At 46.2% G+C, this 20,637-nt stretch overlaps 1 protein-coding gene across 6 annotated transcripts in view; it reads right to left on the reverse strand.

The window, feature by feature from the left end:
• Dock4 (dedicator of cytokinesis 4) overlaps positions 1 to 20,637 on the reverse strand; it is a 381,158-nt gene that overhangs the window by 20,743 nt on the left and 339,778 nt on the right. For all 6 annotated transcript variants that reach the window (XM_055624110.1, XM_055624087.1, XM_055624080.1 and 3 more), the window contains 6 exons: positions 16,842 to 16,990; positions 14,071 to 14,157; positions 12,255 to 12,359; positions 9,113 to 9,254; positions 7,713 to 7,879; positions 4,722 to 4,808 (listed from right to left, as the gene is read on the reverse strand). In XM_055624110.1, coding sequence (XP_055480085.1) covers positions 4,722 to 4,808; positions 7,713 to 7,879; positions 9,113 to 9,254; positions 12,255 to 12,359; positions 14,071 to 14,157; positions 16,842 to 16,990 — 737 coding nt within the window. The remainder of the gene's footprint in view (positions 1 to 4,721; positions 4,809 to 7,712; positions 7,880 to 9,112; positions 9,255 to 12,254; positions 12,360 to 14,070; positions 14,158 to 16,841; positions 16,991 to 20,637) is intronic.

The following is a 20,637-nucleotide window of genomic DNA, read 5'->3' on the forward strand; positions in this document are numbered from 1 at the left end:
CCTATATCTCATAGTAACAAAATGTTTGATGATGGATATTATTATTTCATAGAAATATCACAATGAATAAACAAAGACAGGTGATGAAGATATCTAAACACACTCATCATCTGTGTGTGCGTGTTTACACGCACGCCATGTTGTGCACACGGAGGTCAGAGAACTTGAGGGAGCTGGTTCTTTCCTCCCACTATGTGGGCCCTGGGAATTGAACTCGGGTTTCCAGGCTTAGTGGCAAGCATCTTTACCTACTGAGCTATCTTGCTGGTTCCCAAATATCAATATCCCAACCCCTGAAAGATCAATTGGTCTGGGCAGCGATGGCTGATAACCGATTGTCAATTCTTCTCAATAGCATCACAGGAAAGAGGAGGCAATGGAAGAAGAAGAGAGTGAGAAAGAGGCAGAAAGTAGTCTTGCACAAACAAAACCTTACTAAGCCTTGAGGCTTAGCTACCAACTTACAAGAAATGTAGGCCACAGAGAAACATGTTAAATAACTCCACATGGACCAAGACTTAAGGAAACACTTCAAGGAGAACCACTGTGAGTCTCCAACCAAATTATTAAAACAAAACAACAAAACAATGCAAGGGGAAACATCTAGACTGAAACATGTTGAGCAGACACGGCCGATAACTGAAATTTAGTCAAACAAGGAGTGACCAAGAGATCAAACAGGCTCTTGCTGAGGCATAAGGGAACACTGAACATCTTACACTCACCACATCACTGTCATTCTTTTATACATAATAATTATATGGCTGTTTTAAAATTTATATAACAAGACAGTTATGAATGACACCGAATGGTGTCACATTTGTTACAAAATTATCTGGTGTGAGAAGTGGCCAGAAGTGTAGGTAAAGCAAAACAGGTATGTTTTCTAGCTGCTGAAGATGAGAAATTTGGTTTGTGAGCATTTTCTCCATCTTTGTGTGATGTAACTACGTTTCAAAGGGTCCCTGGCTCTCATGTCCTGGGACTATCAAGCAAGGGGAGATGCAGGAGGCCTCTTACACAACCAGTCCTGGAGGCCAGGGCAGCGATGAGCACTAGATGGCGCTGTTGACAGGGCTCTGGCGAGGCCTGGGCTTCTGGGTGGGGAGATACACATGGCTATCTTTGACAATTCTTTGAGTTCTTTGACAGTTTTATACACATGTAAAGCATACGTTGATGACTACAAACAGGGCCCTTCCTAATCTCCCTACACCCCTATTGTTCCATCCTGCCTATGAGTACCCTCTGCACAGTTTTTGGTTTTATATTGTTCTTTTAAGAGCCACTGTGCTTAACCAGAATCATTCTTGTGGCCACGGGTTTGGAGTCCACTGGGCCTAATGGGCTCCTCGGTGGGAACTCAAATGAGGAATGACCACTCCTTCCCTGGAATCAGTTTCTAGGTCAGCAGGGCGGGGTGGGGATCCATAAACCCACTCGTGACCTGGGGCTGACTGTTGATAGACCCTTACAGGAAGCCAAAGTGCACAAGTACGCTGGCTGGACCCGGCCATGCCAGCGGCCAGCATTCCCTTCTTCCTGTCTTTTTCTCCTCCGACATTTCCTGAGCCCTGGGGGGGGGGGTAGTTTAAATGTCCTGTTTATACTGAGGGCCCAGCTCTAACCGGGAGCCAGCACCTCGCACAGCATGGTGTCTGCGTCACTGTTTATTGCAGTCAGCCTTCTCTGGTTATGGCTGGGAGGAGCATTTACATACGGATATTGAGAAGGCAGCTTGACAACATGCTAGTTTAGCTAAATAGGGTTAGGTTCAGCCTAAAACCTCCTCAGGTATTGTGCGAGTGAGCGCGTGTGCATGTGCGTGCGCGCGCGTGTGTGTGTGTGTGTGTGTGTGTGTGTGTGTGTGTGTGTGTAGGCATCAAATCCACATTGACATTCCAGAGTCAGAACAGCTCTCACTAAGAAACCAAACAGCAACAACCACCCCTCCACTCCTGGTGAGGTGCAGGGAGAGAGGAGCCCTTCTTCACTGCTGGTGACAGCGAGCGGGTGCAGCCACTGTGGAAACAGTGTGAGGCTTTCCTCAGAAAACCCAGAGGCCAACGACTGACCAACCCCCTACGAACACTGCAGCTCACTTCAGAAGCACGTGCTCAAGCTGCTCACTGCTGCCCTGTTCACGGTAACTGAGGAATGGAATCAGCCCTGACGGCCTGATGGTGAGGAGGAAGGTGGTGAGGAGACGGAGCGTGCGGTACACACACACACACACACACACACACACACACACACACACACACACGGTTTGTTTTACTCATCTGCAGAGAAAAGTACGGTCTGCAGGCAAAGGAATGGGAAAAAGGTACACGGAGGCTCAGGAAGACAAAGCTAGCCGTGTCCTCGCTCATCGGTTGAGCCTGGTGTCAGACCTTCAGATTTGTGCGGTTGATCTGCAGTACCCGCAGAAGCAAGTAGGTAAGAAAGGGCCATTGGGGGGGAGGATTCCTTAAGGGGGCAGCCGTAGCAACACACGGTGACAGGGTGACAGAGGGAGACTGTGAGGATGCAGAGTTTCGGCAGGGAGGGGTAGGTAACGGCGACCAGAGGGCAAGGAGGAAGGTGAACCAACACAGACTGTGCGGAAAAGCCATAGGAACTCTTTTTAAGGCAGTTTAGGACAGAGGCTAAGAAGAGTCAGGAAAGCACTGTTCTGTGTAGGGATAGTGCAGCTACTGCAAACCGAGAACCACCAAACAAAACCCTACTGTCAGGTATGGCATGTCTCCCTATGAGTTGTTGGTCAAAGAAGCCCTGGAGGCCTCCAAAACAACTGTGGCCCTCACTATCCTCCTTAGTTGTCCACCAGAATTCGTTGATAAGACCGTTCTGCTAAAGACAGCACACACCTTGTAAGGAGTAGACAAATCAAGTTAGAAAAAGCTGCCTGCTTCTTCCCTGTTGGCCTGTGTTCCTGGTGCTGGCAAGTGTTACATAGGCCGCTGGGGAAAAGGTATCAATGGTCTTCTTCTATGATCAAATGAATTTTGAAGCCAAACTTGTGGATTTTTTTTTTTTTTTTTTTTTTTTGTCTTTCAGATTCTGGCATTGCAGGTAAAAGTTTTCAATTCATTATTCTATATTTATTGAGCACCTACTACATTCTTGAAGCCCTCATATAGCAAGAACCCAGCCAGTAGGCCAACAGCTCCAATGGAGCATGGACCATTCCAGGTAGAGAAACAAGAGAGCCACATGGAGGCGGCTGAGAGTGGGCTGTACACAGGGAATGGACTAGCCCAGCTTGACTTGTTCTGTTGGAACAGAAGATTACAGATTCTAGCAGAGTAGGCCCCTGAGGTTTGAAGGGCCGTGTTCAGTATTTCTCCCTTTATCATTATCAGCATGCCACTTTCCATGAATGGGGTGTGTGTGTTGTTTCCTGGGCTAGAACTGTTGGTGAATCCCCATAGGATTCAATGTTCTGGGCCACACAGATCTGAAGGGGCCCTGTGAGTCATTTGTGAGGGAAGGATGAGTAAGAACACGGCTGTGGGCTGATTTTCACCACTCCGTAGGAAGCATAATGATAAAGACTTTCTGAGAACAGTGTTTGGCAGCCTTGCCGCTTCTATGAAAAGTGATGAAGTATGCCATCCCAGCTTTGGGGACCCCTGACTCAGATTCCACAAAAATACAACTGACATAACTTCATTGGTTGGGTTTCGTTTGCTTAGGGAGCTGTATTAACATTGTGGCATTGTAAGATGGAAAACTCACTCAGCCTTTAGCTTGGAACATGATAAGCTGGTTTTCTGTGCTGGGAGATATTTGTAGGAGGTGCCATTCTGTAGACACTTTGGTGGGAGCTATTCTTCCTTGTTCATTGACAAAGTTAGCTGCTACTTTACTGAGGTATTACTGGCATGATAGGTTTACAATCGATGTAATTTATTTCAAACAGAATATTGGCTCAGTCCAGGGGCTGGGCTCAGGGCCATAATGGATGCGCCAAAGGAGAAAGAAAAGATACTGGGAGGCTGGGATACTATGGCTGTCGGTCTGAAGTGTAGTAGAGACAGGTTTAGGACCAGCCCTGCTGCCTGCAGCTACTCTCTCCCACTCCTCTCCTTTGTGTATAGAAGCTGGTGAGATGGCTGGCGAAGAGCGGATTCTTGAGAGCTGTGGCTATCAGATTCTATAATGCATCCACTGTTGTCACCCAAGGCTCCATCTGGGCTCGGCTCCCCTCACTGTCACTCCCACTGCAGATCACACAGCACAGGCTCCACACAGGACACACTTTACACAAGCTTTAGATGAAGGGGCTTCATACTAGCTTCATGTTGCCAACAAGAAAACCAAGGCTCGGATTGTGCAACAGAGCTGGTTTTGGAATACCCATGTGTCATCACTCTGACATGTGGCTACATGAGAAAATAGGCTGCCCTGTTGGCTTTGGACCACCACATAGTAAGCAATGAAGATCACAGCTCTAGCACAATGAAGAGCACTGGAATGCTGGTGTGACCCCTGAACCCCAACAGGCTTTTGTTTTTACATGCTGCAACCACAACTGCTTTAAAGACCTCTTCTGGCTGCAGGACATCAGCATTCACCTTCAATGCCTTGGGTAGGAGAGAGCAATACCATGAGGGAGCCCAGGAAAGGAGAGGGCACAGCAATGAGTAGTGGGCTCAGCGGGCGGGGAGCGGCCAGTCGGGGTGCGGATGGTGTTGGAAAGGAGCTCCAGCCCTTACCACTTCACGTTTTTCCACTTCGAACCAGCGGGAGATGCCAGGTAAACTCTGCACCAAGTAGAGCGATGTCCTTTCCACCCAGAGGCTCTGCAAAACACAGCACAAAGTCAGTCTCTATGCATATGCCCCTCTCTCCAGACCCCGGGCAGTGACAAGGCTGAGCAGGTGCTGCTTCTTCCTGTGGCCTCTCCCCAGTGTTCACCTGTGAAATGGTCACAGCGAGATGCCAGGGAGGCCACGTTAGAAATGCTGCACACTGCCTACAGTGCCTTTCTACGTGGAGCAAATGAGCACCTGCTCCAGGGAGCAAGGGTCAGATCACAGGCAAGCTGTGTGCAGTCTCCTCTGCCCTTTCTCTAAACTTTGACATTAACTTCTTTCCTCATCAGGGTTTAGCCATCTTCATCTAGAAGAGGTGAGAGTGTGAGCTATTAAGCCAAGGTTAGAGTAACAGTAACAAAAAGGCAGAAAGGACCTTAGGATTACATGGCTCGGACCTTCTATTTTAAGGTGTAGACTCTAAGTTTCAGAAGGACTCCTGATCCTCAACAGCCACATTCTGATTACCAGGAGGGCTGGAACTGATACCCATCCCTGGAGCCTCGTCTCCTCTATATCATCATATGCACAGGGCCTCACTTCGGGAGATGAGCTGAAGTGCCATGACTCACACCTGTGTGCTTCAAGCTGGACTCATTCTGACCAGGAACCTGCTCCTTCAGGACACATGAAACACAGCTGACTTTGGTGTGAGCAATGGTACACGTCAAGGCTTACTTTTATTAACCAGTTTTGGAGTTTATATTTTATCATTGTTAGTGTGTTACCACCAACAACAGGAACTTGACAAAATTCCTGGGATGGCACCATTTCTTCGAACTACAGAGGGGTTAAAAAGTATGTATTTCCACCAGCGAAGAGCTACTGAGATGACTAGGGAGCAGTGCATGCGGTAAGAGCTTGAGGGATTCTGCTGGCAACAGGGAGCCAAGCAGACAAGAGCGCAGAGGGATGGGAGAGATGCTCACAGCCACATAGGATGCAGCTATTCATGGGGTCAGGGTGCAGGGACCGGGCTGGCAGCTTTCTGAGTGGCAGACAAGTGAGAAGGATTTCAGAGTGAAGAGTTCACCTGGAGGGAAGTGGGGGCAGCTGTGCAGGCACAAGGCTTCCCACACAGACTTTTAGCTGCTTGCTCTCGAGAGGGGATGGCAACCAATAGAGAGAGAAGGTGGGTGTTGCTGGAGCCAAGAGGGAGGGTGGGTAGGCGGGCTGTGGAAAGGACAGGCTTGAGATGATGGGGTACAGTTTAAAGTCAGATTCTGATGAAAGAGCAGGCCTGCTCTTTGATCATCTCCCCCTGGCGAGGTAGCCTCACTAGGCCACAGGGAAAGAGGAGCCAGGCAGTCCTGATGAGTCCTGATTGGCTTGGGTCAGACATGAGGGGACTAGGGGAGAACATAGGGGAGGAAGAGAGAGGAAGGGTGGGGCCAGGAGGAGATGAGGGAGGGGGCTACATCTGGGATATAAAGTGAATACATTGTAATTAGTAATAATACTAATAATGATAAATAAATAAAGTCAGATTCTGAAGGCTATGAGCGTGGGGGAAAGGAAGCCTGATTTAGCCATCCTCATCCAATAAAGAAGCTGTGTCACTGATTACTACATTGCTGGCCGGGAAGAAATACAGTACAGCAGAAAAGGAAAAGAAAGGGAGTTGGAAGAGCAGCCCCAGTGCTGAGGCAGAAGGTCCTGGGCACCTGACTCTGAGGCAGCCAACTCTCTGATTCCAGTGTACCCATGACTGAGGCCTGGGAGTCACCGCAAGAAGAAAGAACTGTATCACAACCTAACTAGAGCTCTTGTCGGCTTAGGAAGAGGGAAAGAGAATTAGAGATACGCAGAAAGGACTATAAAATGATTGTGAACCTTTTCTGTGATATCTCCGTGGTGTTTTCCAATGGCCTCTTTCCTGTTCAGTCCATGGGGAGAAGGAAGACCCTGAAAAGAGGCTAGTGGGGCTGGCTGCTGGTGAGGCTGGCTGCTTCCAGTCTAACTTTTGCTCTTTCATCATTTGCGAAGTTTGTGATTAGATCTCTCAAGAGATCCACAGTAAATGCACACCAAATCTTCCACCACCATCCCCTTTTTATTCTGCCCCCTCGGAACTCTGCAAAGCCACCACCTCTTCTTCTTGGCTGGGAGCAGCCCTTTAGTTAACTGCTGGCAGCGCTGAAACCACCCGGCAAGGATGGGTGTCAGCACTTAGGCAAGACTGGCCGTGTGAGGAGATGCTTCCGGCCAAAGGAGGAAGTATTTGTTGTGAGAGGCGCTAAGCCAACAGAGCCACAGGAATTCGCTCATTTCAGTTTTGTTTGGGGCTGAATGCTCGGTCCCTGGGGTCTAGTCTTCCCACATCACTGCTTCCATGGACAGGGGTGGTCAAAGTGTCTGTGGGGCTGTGAGAACCTTGCCCTGCGTGACTAGGAGTGCACTGAGCTATCAACGTGCACTGGCACTATGACGACAGCCAGCTCGGCACAAGCAGAGGCCCAGATCAGCATGTACTCTCTGGTCCTCACCTCAGAAACCTAATCTCAGAAAGACAGAACAGAGCGTCTCCACGCTGCCAACTGAGCCCCTGGCCCCTTCTCAGTTCTCTGTGCCTGCTCCTTCATGTCTCCTTATCTGTACTTCCTTGATGCCAGAACACATATACTACGCCCACAATGGTTCACCTTCAATGGACACCAGGCCTGAGTCCAAACACCACTGTTAAGACTGGAGCTGCCACAGAGAAACTGATTTCAGGACCTATTCTACTCAGATTTGCTGGTCTGGGGCCTACGAGTCTTCTTGCTCGGAAAGTGTTTCCCATCACTTGGATACACTGCCGAGTTGGGGAGTGACAGTCACGTGATCTTGTTCTCAGTTTCCAGCCTGGGAAAGCACAGGAGGAGGCGGCACGATACAGAAGCCACAGCCTACCTTAAATTCATTGTCCTTGTCTTTCGTGCCTTTGTGGAATGGTCTGTCATAGCGGAACTTCCAGATGTGATTCACTTTATAGAAGCTTTTGATGTTGTCTGGAACCCCCTCCCTCTGCAGGACTTCCTGGCTCTCTGGGATGGGGGTCACAGCATATATCTGCAAATCTAGGATTGAAGAGTCAAGGACGGAACCTGACTTGGCAAACAGTAAGGCAGTCTGGGTAGCAATCTAATGTTTCCATTTCAGCTGATGTCACTTTAAAAAACCCCGAAAGCTCTGACTATCATAAGCCTTCGTCCAACCTCAGGCCTTGCTCTAGTCCTGAGTGTGTGACTCTGACAGCACGTATGCTTTGGCACCTCCATGACCTGTGAGTGTACAGATCACTAGTGAGGCTGGGGACAACAGCTGGGGTTAGCTATTCTGAATCACAATGACCTAGATATTATACACAGGACACTTTCATCTTTGGTCTGGTCATGGCTCCTAAAATTTATTCATAATGATATGGAAACTGTCATAAGACTATGAACAGAACACTGATGAGGATTTGCACTTGCCAAGTGTTGCTATGACCTTAGTCTTCTGAACTGTGACATCCATTCTCCAAAACCAGTATAGGTAAGAGAGTGGTTAGTTGTCATTCCCACTTTAAATACTGTTTTGCTTATACAGTTACTTTCTTCCCAGAGGAACAGAGCAAATATTTTTTTCTTAAACAATTTCTCTTTTCTCTTGCCTTTAGGTTTCTGCTTTATGAAAGTATATTCATAGTAGCCACTGGAAGTTTCCCTGCCCTCTTTAAAATCACTGGTGTTCGATGGATTTCGGAAGAACTGATGGGTGATTTACCTTTGTGTCTGAAGCCTACATACTTCCATTTAAGTTGTTTGTGTGTGGATGGGGGTGGGGGAGGCTGTGAGGTATCTGCTATTATTAAGTCAGAGCCCAGAACATCACAGCTGAGCCTCCCAAGGAAGCTGGATCGCCTCTTTTTCTCCTTTCCTCAATCCAGAATTAAAGCATGAGGGGAAGAGGGATAGAGGATGTGCAGTAGAGAATACAATGCCACCACTTCCTTGACCTGAAGCAGTTTCCACAGGAAGTCAGAAGAAAACTTGTTCTACACGAAATCCAGTAGAAAGGAGCTTCAGGAGCAGGGCTGGGTCCGCAGGAGAGTCAACTAAAAGGGAGAAAGTTCCCTGACAGATGTTTAAGACATTTCTTTCCAACCGACACCATGATGATAACTAGCACTAAGCTAAATCCAAGATGGCGTGGTCTAGAAGTGTAAGGGTGTGGCATCTGCAAAGGGAGCCCTGGCTGCAACACTGTGCAGGACGATGCCCTGGAGCTAATGTCAGGACCCTGACCGGTGAGCCCATCAGGATGGATACATTGAGCCTCGGCCTGGAAGATGGTCTCGTCTGGCTGGTTGGCATGCTGCATGGCGATGGCATGGGGGAACTCATTCAGCATTCGCTGTTGGAAGGCCTCCAGTCTTTCGTAGTCGTGCCCTCGACATACAAACTCCTTATTCTGGGGGTGCAACCAAAAAAGGAATTAGGAGGATAGCACAACAGGAAGAAAAAAAAAAAACATGATTGTAGCAATGACTGACCATCTGCTCCACATCACGTCACTGCAACTCCGATAAAATAAATGGGGGCTGTCTCAAAAATATGCCATGAGTTAAACGTTTGGGCCAAGGGCAAAGGCTCACTTGTTACTGATTTCACCAGACCCAACAGCATGCTCTGAATCCCAGGCTCATTTCTCTGCATGGGGTGCAGAGAAGGCCTGATGCTGAGCATCAAGATGAGAACCAAGCAAAATGTCTTCAAATGTCAACAGACCCATGTTGGATATGTTTTTATAAAACTGACATGAAACTCATACACATAAATCTCCAGTTTCTAAGAGAACAAAATAATGTAATAATGAAAGATCCATTTTACTGCGTTTTTATCTGAAAGTCTCCTAGATCAGCTTTATACCTGGCCTAAGAGGGCAGGTGGGCAGCCATTCTAGCCTTTAGAAGGATGGAAGGACCAAAGGTACAGAAACATCCATGCCGTAACCAGCATAGCTCAGCTTGCTGGGGCTAGAAATCTTCTTGGTGGGCCTTACTAAATGTTTGCTTGTTTTCTTTAGCTATGTTATGTTATGTAATGTCATGTAATGTCATGTCATGTCATGTCATGTCATGTCATGTCATGTCATGTCATACTATAGTCTATTTATTCTAGAGGTGAGGACTCCCTCATTCAAGGAAGAATGCTGAAGATTAGGGCCAGAAAATTGGCTCAGTGGGTAAGCGCTCATGCCTGAGGACCTGAGCCCAGTATCTGGGCTCCAGATGGTGGCAACAGAGAACTGACTCCTGCAAGTTGCCCTCTGACCTCCACACATGCCGCATGGCACCTCTCATCCCAGCATGTAACTAAAACAACATAGTTTTATAATGCCAAGAGCCATTTGAGCCGGGCCACAGAGCTGCAAAGATGTGACTGTTTTTAAAATATGTCCCAAAAGCTGGTTAGCTGTGAGGAGCACCCTTTGCTAGCTAAGTGACCACGAAATCACAGCTGTTGGGCCAAGTTGCAGCTGAGAGCCACAGTGGCGAGAACCATTCCCCACCCACCACTCTCTGACCAACTCCCTGTCTTTACCTGTGTCCACCTCCAGAGCCTGAGATTAAAATCACATCTATTTTAAGCAGTGGGGGGGATCGAACTAAGGGCCCGTTTACCAGATAAAGCTACATCCTGCGCATCTGGCCTCAGTGGGTTCTTTAGCGCGCAGCAGGTGTGTGCACTGGTTTTGTTTTTGTTGCTGTGTAGTAATGTGCTGTGTAGATATATTACCTTTGGCCTGTCCACCCATCACCAGATGGTCCTTGGCTGTTTTTCCACTTTTTGGATGATGTGAACAGTGCTGCCATGGACATTCGCACACAGACCTTTATATAAGTGTTTCCAGAGTTCGTTCTTAATAACTGAGAAGCAGATTTGCCCAGTTATAAGGGTTAATACTTTTCATCTATGGGGAAAATAACTACTGAGATTATGTGACTGCGTCAACGTATTAGAATTTTTAAATGTGTCCTGAATCCATCAAACAACAAATGGACATTTTTAATCTTGATATTTGTTTAATTTGGAATTTTAAAAAAGGGAGGGCTACACCTTGGATTTGAAGGCTGCAGTGTTCCTCAGAGACGAGAGGGCAGCCTTTCCCTTTCCTTTTGAAGAAAATGACAATTACATAGAAAGAGCTACTTTTCCAAAGACTAATGATAGACACATCAATTTCTTCTAATTGTCTATTAAACTAAATTTGGTCAATGTGTGGTTTAGGTGCTGGCTAAACTTCCTTTATAACCTGTGCTTCTAAACTACTTCTACCTTTTGAAAACCTTGTCTTTAAAGATTGATGTTTAGAACACGTTAGTGTATGTTGTATATCTGTGGGTGTTGAATTGGTGCTAGGGAGGCCAGAAGAGGGTGCTGGATCCAGTGCAGCGGGTGTTAAGTCAGCTGTGAGCCGCTCGACATGGCTGCCGGGAGCCAAACGGAGTCCTTCTGGAGAAGCAGCCAGTGGAGTTGAGCTGAGCCATCCTTCTAGCCCCGGGTACACTTTAACTACAGTAATTACACGGAGTAGAGAGGATTCAAGGCTGCCTTAGTATACGCCTGCAGCTAAACTCACATTTTAGTTGGGGCTACATGTCTGCCCAGCATGCCTTCAGAACATTTACCACCATGGGCCTCTTCCATAAAAATTTAAGAAGGCGTATCACATGGCTGGTTCAGTACAGAGATAAACACACCAATACTGATGTTTATCAGTGTATGACATATAATTTATAGACTCAAATAGACACTTAAGACACGTAATTTATAGACACTTTTCCACAGTTTCCTAACTGAGTAAATGAACTCTGTTAAGGAGTGTTTTAACACAGGAGGATATTACAGATGGAACTTTATGTGATCATGTGTCCAATGCTCACTCACATATGTAAGTATTATGTGCCAAGCATAAAGAAGAGGGACGAATTAAGTATTTTATATCTATCTCACAATGTCCAGAAATTCCCCTTTACAGGAACAGTTTATACTAGCAGTAAGTTAGATGTTTCTGCTGGATGATATTTACCTTTTTATAAAGTCATCAAAAAGGCCAAACAGTACTTTTTGCATGGCTTCTGGGGTAAGCCATGTTTGACGAGACTGTGACTCCATTAATTCCCAAAGTGTGTAACTCTTATTGCCCTCCTCTGTATTCTCTAATGTTAACCATAGAAACTGCACATGAGCACAACAGTGAGTGCCACAGTTCATAAGGCACATTCAGGAAGAGTGTACTATTAAAGACTAAACATTCCAGATTAACAGCTTCACAAACTAAAAAGGTAAAATCGTCATGATGCCATCTCCTTGTTACTTGTCCTAAAATGTCACTAATACCTTAGTTTGCTTGATTGGAGGATATGAGAAGAAAGGATTAAAGCCAATTAAGTAGTGTGTTACTTACTCTTAAGAAAAATGGAAATTTTTTCCCATAAAATCCAACTCTGAAGAATTCAGGTTCCAGACGCTGCTGGTCCATGATTTTGTCATACAAAGAGGCTTCCATCATCTAGGAAAGTATAGGGGAAGTTCTGTGAAGTCCTTCCCACATTTCATCCAGACCAGTTCAAGAACATGTCCCTATGTACTGGTAAAATACTTTAGTTTATGCAGAACAGAACTTCTGATTCCCTTTTAGTGCTTTCAGGTGAGCATTGATCACAAGCCAACTTTGTAAACACACACTGAGTAAAAACTTCAGACTTTGTAGGCTACCTCGTTTCCCTGACACTTTGCAACTCGCCAGGACTCAGGCTGGAGTTTGCTGACCCTTTAAAGGATCAAGGGTTTTACTACATGTTACTACCAGAGCAGACTACAGCGAGAGTTTTTCCTAAAAACCCCAGTTATGTTATGTGAACATGTTTTTTGTTTTTTTGTCCCAGGTGTGGGATATGCAGCTGCTTCTGACTGTCCATAGCAGCAGACCATTTGCCTTGTGCCTGTTCTGGCAGGGGCATGATTCTGGCAGAGTTTAGTTCTGGGGGACTCTAGAGAGGATATAAAAAGACCAGAGCCCCAAAAGCGGAGGCTTGGCTGTTCCTCCTGCTGCTTCCTGATCCTGCTGGTTTGTCAAGTGGTCAAGAGAAAAGAGGCAAGAAGTTGGAGATACCATGAAGAGACAAGGAATTCAACACCCATAGTCAGCAGGAAGTAGTCTAAAAAGAAATCAAGGCCCCCTCTCCCCTCTGATCTTCTGTCTCTCCTACCTGGTGTTGGGGTGTTGGAATGAACTGGGGTGGTGGATACAGACCCCAAATAAAGTAACATAAACAAGCATGTCTACAGCAGACAATTATAAGCCTATCAACAAAATGTTTATTTCCTCAAGATGTAGAACAAGTAGCAATCAACAGGAATAATTAGAAGCCAAGCCATTCTGGACAATTCTTGCGCTAGGTGTACACACTCACCTACGGCCTGCTTCTTTCTTGCACACAGTTATTCAGGACATGTGGAAGGTACAGCCTTGCATAGGAAGGACCGGGGTAAATCACCAACCCGAGCTAAGGGAGGTGTTGACACCAAGTGCTGTCTGGGCTAATGGCTCTTAAGTGTTTTCTTGACGATGCTCAAACTAGAGAGCAAACAAAGCTTATGGCTTCCCTTTTGTGGTATTATTATCCCTGGGGTTTCCATGAAAGACTAATACTGTACTCGACGGCTTCCCCACTCCCTGTAACAGCACCCCAAAGAGCAGTTGATATGAAGTGTGGTGTTTTGGGTTTATAAAAATCTTAGTGACTATGGCACCCAAGGGCTCTCACTGGTAAACACTGTAACCTCGCTTCTGTTGCAGGGACAGGATGCCAAGTTAAATGGCAATATTTTTATATAAAGCTGTGGGCCCTGCCAGCGTCAGCAAGATGAACTGAAGTAAAAACAAGGTCCCCCCCGGCCCTTTGATTTTCAAACTAGGAGAAATATCAATGATTTGCTGACTACAGCAAAATACTAGGGCAAAAATAGAGGGTCAGTTCCAGCAGGTGAACAGGGGCTTGTGGCTGTGCAAGCTGCCGTGCCATGGTTTATGCACTCATGTGTCCAGTGGCAGCTTCGAAAGTGGAAGGGAATAAATATCATTATCATTTAAGTACTTATCTTAGGAAAAGTTTCTGCAAGCTCTATCAAGAGGGTCACCTCACTGATTTCCTGTATCCCCGCAGAGAAGTTCATCAAAAAGGTAGCGCCCCGGCCTCACAGGCACACCGGTACTTTACCCTCATCTTGCTCAGGCTCCTGTAGTCATAGTAGCTCTCATATTGCTCTGCAATCTTCCGGCACAAGATGATGCCATTCTCCCAACACTGTGGAGACAGCAACGCGAGAGTCAGCCTTCCCTGCATTTATGCACCCCTGCTCGAGGGCCAGGTGCGGTGCCAAGTCCTTATGGCAACCTAGAGTAACAACTATGCCACCTTACACATGGAAACAACATTTGATTAACAGGCAACTTATTAAAAATGTTCATGAGAGGAGAGGAGGGAGGGTGGGAGGGCAGGATCAGGAGGTTGAGGGAAGGGCTACAGCTGGTATACAAAGTGAATAAATTGTAATAAATAAAAATTAAATAATTAAAAAATAAAAGGAAGATAAAGTAAAAAAAGAATGTTCAGAGAGTTGGGAATGACAGCTGCTCATGACACTCATGAGTACCTGGCACAAAAACAGGATTTTCCTGTGTTACATCACACCCTGGAAACAGCTGCAGTTTCACAATGGCCATGTCCATCGGTGTAATGGACTCTCAGTGCAGAGGAGGAAATTAGCACTGACCCCTAAGGCCCTGTCATTCAAGCCGGGCACCCTGGGCTCCTGGCTTGGCCAGCATGCATTTACAAATTGTGAGGACCTTTAGGTTCTGCTTAGGTCAGTGTGTTACTTTCAGAAGAAACTTTTCAATTTAGTCATCTCCCATACTATCAAAGCTTTTTTCTTTAGAAGCCTAGACAGTATTTGTGGCTTTGGGGCCACACAGCCTTTGTCCCAGTTATTAAATTCACCTGTTACTGCATGAAGTCAGTATAGTCATAAGTGAGAATGGCTATGTTCTAATAAGAATCTATGGACACAAACACAGATTTCATGTAGTGTTCACATGCCTCACAGTATTAATAATCAACCATTTAACACATAAAGGCTCTTGATAGCCTATTGGCTATAAGGCTGTGGGCCGTGGTTTACAGCCCTGACCTATAGCACAAATTTCAAGGGATGAGCCAATACATGAGCTTTTGAAGTAGCTTACTGCTGAATCAACTCTGGCGATCAATGGGGTGACAGACGTCACAGCCAGACTGCCCTGGGACCAGCCAGAGAATATACAGAGAGTGAGAGATCTTAGAACACTCAGTCCTAAACAGATGTCTCTACCCAATCCCTCCCCTCAGGGCCCAGGGAGCTCTGCAGAAGAGGAGGCCAAAAAAGTGTAAGGGCCTGAGGAGATGAAGGCCAGTAAGGAAACAAGGCCTTCTAAACACTTCAGGAAAGTCACACATATGAACTCACACAGACTGAGGCAGCATGCACAGGGCCTGCATGGGTCTGCCCCAGATGGGGTCCTAGAGCTGAGAGGAGAGGTGGACACATGCCCCACCCCGAGCCCAGAGACAATCTCCAGTTGATGACCACTTGCAGATGAAACTTTGGTTTTCTCCAAGGGAGTCTCACTGGGGAAGCAAAGTAGTCTGAAGGGTAGGTCATATGCTTAGCAGTAGAGGGCCGTGTATAACATTTTCAGTAAAAGAAAAAAAAGCTTACTGTACAGGGGGGAACACAGACATTATTAGTGCAGGGTCCCACTGTAGTTAGGTAATAATGACGGGGGACACAATGGGCTCCTAGGAGAAGCAATTTACTTGCACCAAAATGTTTAGGCACACCCAACTGTGTTCCATAGAGAAATAGCGGCCCTTTGCTGTACTTAACTCTCTGGTTCACCTTTGCGATTTGGAAGAGATGTCTAAAGCATCCAAGGGTTCAAGTCCATCAGACACTGTGCTCAGACTCACAGTCTTCTAGAAGAGTCCAAGCGCTCGGTGAGGGGCAGGAAGGAAAGGGTACACCAAGCTGCATCGAGTGAGTGCGGGCCCCCCAGCATCCCATGCATTGCTAACTATACAAGGGCTGCAGACTCCTTGATGAACCCAGGCTCTTCAATCTTACCGTGAAAATAAAAGCAGAATGCGAAAGCATGCATCCAAATTTTGGGAGCAGGCAAAGGACGACAGTAGTCTTTAAGAGGACAGTGGCAGAGTGCTTTGGCCTGCGTGTTGTTTCCCCGAAATCCTTAAGTTGAAATCCCAACTCCTCAGGGATGAGGAGGCAGGGTCCCTGGCAATGAGAGGCCTAGGGCCTTTAGAAACAGGCTTTCCGGAGTCAACTACTCTTCCATCTTGTGAACACAGGCAGAGGACAGCGTGCGTGAGGAGTCCTCTGAGGTCTTGATCTTAGCCTTCTCAGGCTCCAGAACAGTGCCAAATAAGCAAATGGATTTCTGTTGTTTATAAGCCATCGTGTGTGTGTGTGTGTGTGTGTGTGTGTGTGTGTGAGAGAGAGAGAGAGAGAGAGAGAGAGAGAGAGAGAATGTTGCAACACATGTGTCGGGGTCAGAGGACATCCTGCAGGAGTCTGTTCTTTTTTTTCTGCCAGGAGAGCCATGGGCATTGTTGGCCTCATGTCCTCAGGCTTGCCAGCAGGTGCCCTTACCAAGTTGCCTCACAGCCTATGTGATCTGGTACAGGAGCTAGAGTAGACTAAAAGAATGTCACTACTTCAAGATCAGTCAGAGGTGATGAAGAGCTTGGGCATGTGGGAATTTCCCAGAGGCCTCATTAAAACATCAGATTCCCCAGGACGTCACTATTTAATCAGAATGTCTAGGGGGCAGGATGGCACAGACACTTTAACAAGCTGGGCGCTTCTAATTGTGCTATAGTGTGAGGAGTGGAGGAAATGAGAGCAAAGACCACACGCTGTCACTGCCACCTACTTTGCCTCTGTCGAAGTTCTGGATGATGGTGAGGTGCAGGTGCTCCTTGCGCTGCCATTCGGTTTGCATGGGGTAGGTCAGGAACTCCCTGAGGGGCCGATGGGACCATTCCAGCAACTCATCATATAACAGGAGGGTGTAGGCAGCCTCTAGACGCCACACAAGAGGACAGGAAGTCAGTCAGCACCCCAACCGGTTCCCTTGCCATTGAGACTGTTTGTCCCAATCTCAGTACGTATTTCTGAATTTCACAGCGTAGTAGGAAAATGTCAGGACGACAAGGAGGAGCAAGCTAACTAATGGTGACTTCTCTTCGTGACAGCATCATTAGAGATCTGGATTGGATCTTTGGGTTTCTATCATCTTCTGTATCTCTCTTCTGCTTTTGTTCTTGCTACAACATTCACATGCGCTGGGCACAATTTACCTGTTCAAGAAGGTCATGTTACAGCCACTTCAAAGGTGGAGTGCGGACATGCCTTTGTTTACAGGGACAACTCACAGGTATATCTCTTGGAGACTAGGAGATTTTCAGAAGGAAGCTAACTAACTAACTACTGACTACTAACTGTGCTGGCCAGTTTTATGTCCACTTGACACTACCTAGACTTACTTTGGAAGAGGAAACCCGACTCAGAAAATGCTCCCACCAGAATGGCCTGTGTGGAAGTTTTGGGGGGCATTTTCTTTTTGTTTTTTTGTGGTTTTTCTTTCTTTTTTTTTTTTTTTAAGACAGGGTTTCTCTGGGTAGCCTTGGCTATCTTGGACTCACTTTGTAGGCCAAGCTGGCCTTGAACTCACAGAGATCCGCCTGCTTCTGACTCCCAGAGTGCTGGGATTACAGGCGTGTGCCACCACACCCAGCCTTGGGAGCATTTTCTTGATTGATAATTTGGTTTGGAAGGGCCCAGCTCACCATATGGCAGTACCACCCTTGGGTGGGTGGTCAGGATGGTATAAGAGAGGAGACTGAGCAAGCCACGGGGAGCAAGCCAGTAAGCAAAAGTCCTTCATAGCTTCAGGTCCAGCCTACGTCAGTTCCTGCCTTGTCTTCCATTGATGATGGACTGTGATGTAAGATTGAGATAAAGTCTTTCCTCACCAAGTTGTTTTTGGTCATTATTATAGCATGAAGAACCTTAACTAAGAAGGTAATGAACTGGCTAATTAAGGAGCCTAGATTTAATTTTGAATAATAAAAGGCTGTTAATTTGAATCTGGAACACACAAAGTGTAGCCATAATTTAGAAAGAGGCAAAAAATCCAGAGAAAGCTGAATGAAAACAAAAGGCTAAACCAAACCAAACACTGTGGGGGAGAGGGATTAGTTGGGGGGGGGGGGAAGGCAAGTGCTACATGCATTATAAGATTAGCCCCTCCTGGCTGAATCCACAACGTCTCAACTCACAGAGACAAACCTGCCTGTGCCTCCTAAGTGCTGGGATTAAAGGTATGAGCCACCATGACCAGCCTCTGGCCCCACAAATTTCAATAAAAACATCAAAAGCACTGTGTTTGTCCTGACTGGATTTACTGCAGAAACAGGTAAAATGATTTTCCATACATACAAGAAGAAATGGCATGTGCATTTAACGTACGATTTGCTATTCTATAGGTGGCTACTTTTCCTGAATAAAATGTATAACCAAATAGGAATAATAATATGAACCAGAACTTACTGTCATAGACGAAGGGCTATAGTAATATTCCTTTGAACACTGTGACAGTCAACTCATTTTCTTCACTGAAGGAAAATGCCTAAGCCTTATGTTACTATTCCATTTAACTACCACACTTCATGTCTCTTCAAAGATGTAGCAGTAACTTTAAACAAAATTATCAACACATGGTAAGTCTTTTCCCTTATTGGACTTAAGGTAAGTATACACCAAGCCCTAAGGTACTAGGCCAAGTTCTATGCTAATACCAAGATTTGGCCTTCTCCAAACAGCAAACAGTAAGGTAAGAAAGGCCTAGAGTTCCCATCACTTTGCGTTTGCCTCTTCTGCAAAAATGACCCAGGAGGCAAAGCCTCTGGCCTTTACCCTCAGCAATGACCCTGGTGAACATAAACAGACATTTTGTAGCAGTCCTATAACCCAGCATGGCTGTCTAATCCTTGTCCTGTGGTATGTCCCCACTGCCCATATGGCCATCTCTCAGTCCCTGTGACCAGCTGCATTCCTGATAAACATCCAACAATGGTTCTCAGCAGCTAAAACGATGCATTTAGGTTTCCAAGGAGGGTGGGGTGTGGCTGTTCACTACTGGGTTGCTACCACCATCTTGACCCATCATTTTGATTCAAGTAAAAAGAACCTAGCCACTGCTGCATTTAGGAAGCCTTTGCAGCTTCAAGGCTTCTAAGCCTTCAGAGTTGAGGCCTTTGAGCTCCTCCACCAGCTGTTGAGAAGCTTTATATTCCCCCCAAAAAAGTAAATAAGTAAATAAATAAATAGATAAAGGTTTCTAGCCTGGCTACTACTTTCCCAGACACACTCATCTTTAGAAGGCCAGGCACAGGTGAGATGCTGACAGATGGCCAGAGGAAGCTGAGAATTGACTGCTGGTGCTATGGCAAATAACTGCTTTAGAGTCCGCCTGGGAAAGTGACAACACACAGCCGAGGAAGGCGTGCACGCTGAGGGCGCAACCACTCACAAACAGGTGTGCACGCTGAGGGCGCAATCGCCTAGTGTACTGGTCAACGGAAAGCATGCACACCTGCAGACATGATACCCCACCAGGCTGATTCTGAAGTTACAAATGTTTCAGTGTGCTGTTCTACGATCCCTTTTCTGTTCTTGGGGACATGGCATGTATGGAAGAGAGATGGATTCCATGGAACAATCTTAAAAAGTTTGAAATTCTAAGCAGAAAGCAACATGGCATGGTCACCTATAGGCCGGCTGATTCTTCTGACAAGTGTTCAGTGAGGAAATCAATGCACAAAAAGAAATAACGCGGAAAAGCAGAGCTGAAGGAGGAATGCAAGGTAACATCTCAGAAGGATGCAAAGAGGTCAAAGCATTCCAACAACTTCACTTTCTTCAAGGACACACACACAAACGGGCACAGGAGAGAGGAAACTGCTAGGGCCAGTGGAGTGACTCAGACGGTAAAGACTCCTAATGGGCAAGCCTCGTGACCTGAGATGGGCAAGAGAGACCTGACTGCCAGCGCTTCCGTGTGACCTCCACACCTGTGTGGCACGCACGCCCATACAGATGCATCATGCACGTACCCATTAATAAACACATTAAGTGAGAAGTGACATGACAAGATCACACATAACTCATGATTTGGGGAGACTGGAACCTTGAGCAAATAAAGAAAAAGCGCCCGCCTCTGACATCTCAAATTTGGACTTTCTTGTGAAAAAACAAAACATATCTATGCAGATGTGGGACAACTGCCTTCAGCTCACTCCCTCAATTCTTAGCTTATCAAGTTTTTAAAGTAAAGCCGTCCACCATACTGCACGTCCTTTTCATGATTCAGGCCTTATCAACATTGAGGGAAAATTTAATTGCTGACTGCACTCATCAGTGATGTGTTTATTTATTTATTCCTAGGTTTTCTTCTAAGAGCTGTGAGAACTTAAAACAAAAAGTCAAAGAACTCATCTTTTCCTGGGAATTACTTGTCTTCCTAAACACATTCACACAACCATATATATGTGTGATTTTGTATATGTATAGTATATAATACATATGTAAAATATAACTAATGAAAAAACAATTTGATAAGTACTTTAAAACAGAGAATATGGGGCTGGAAAGATGGCTTGCTGCTC

The sequence above is a fragment of the Psammomys obesus genome, unplaced genomic scaffold (genome assembly GCF_907164565.1).
Source record: "Psammomys obesus unplaced genomic scaffold, mPsaObe1.curated_primary_1811, whole genome shotgun sequence".
Taxonomy (NCBI): Eukaryota; Metazoa; Chordata; class Mammalia; order Rodentia; family Muridae; genus Psammomys; species Psammomys obesus.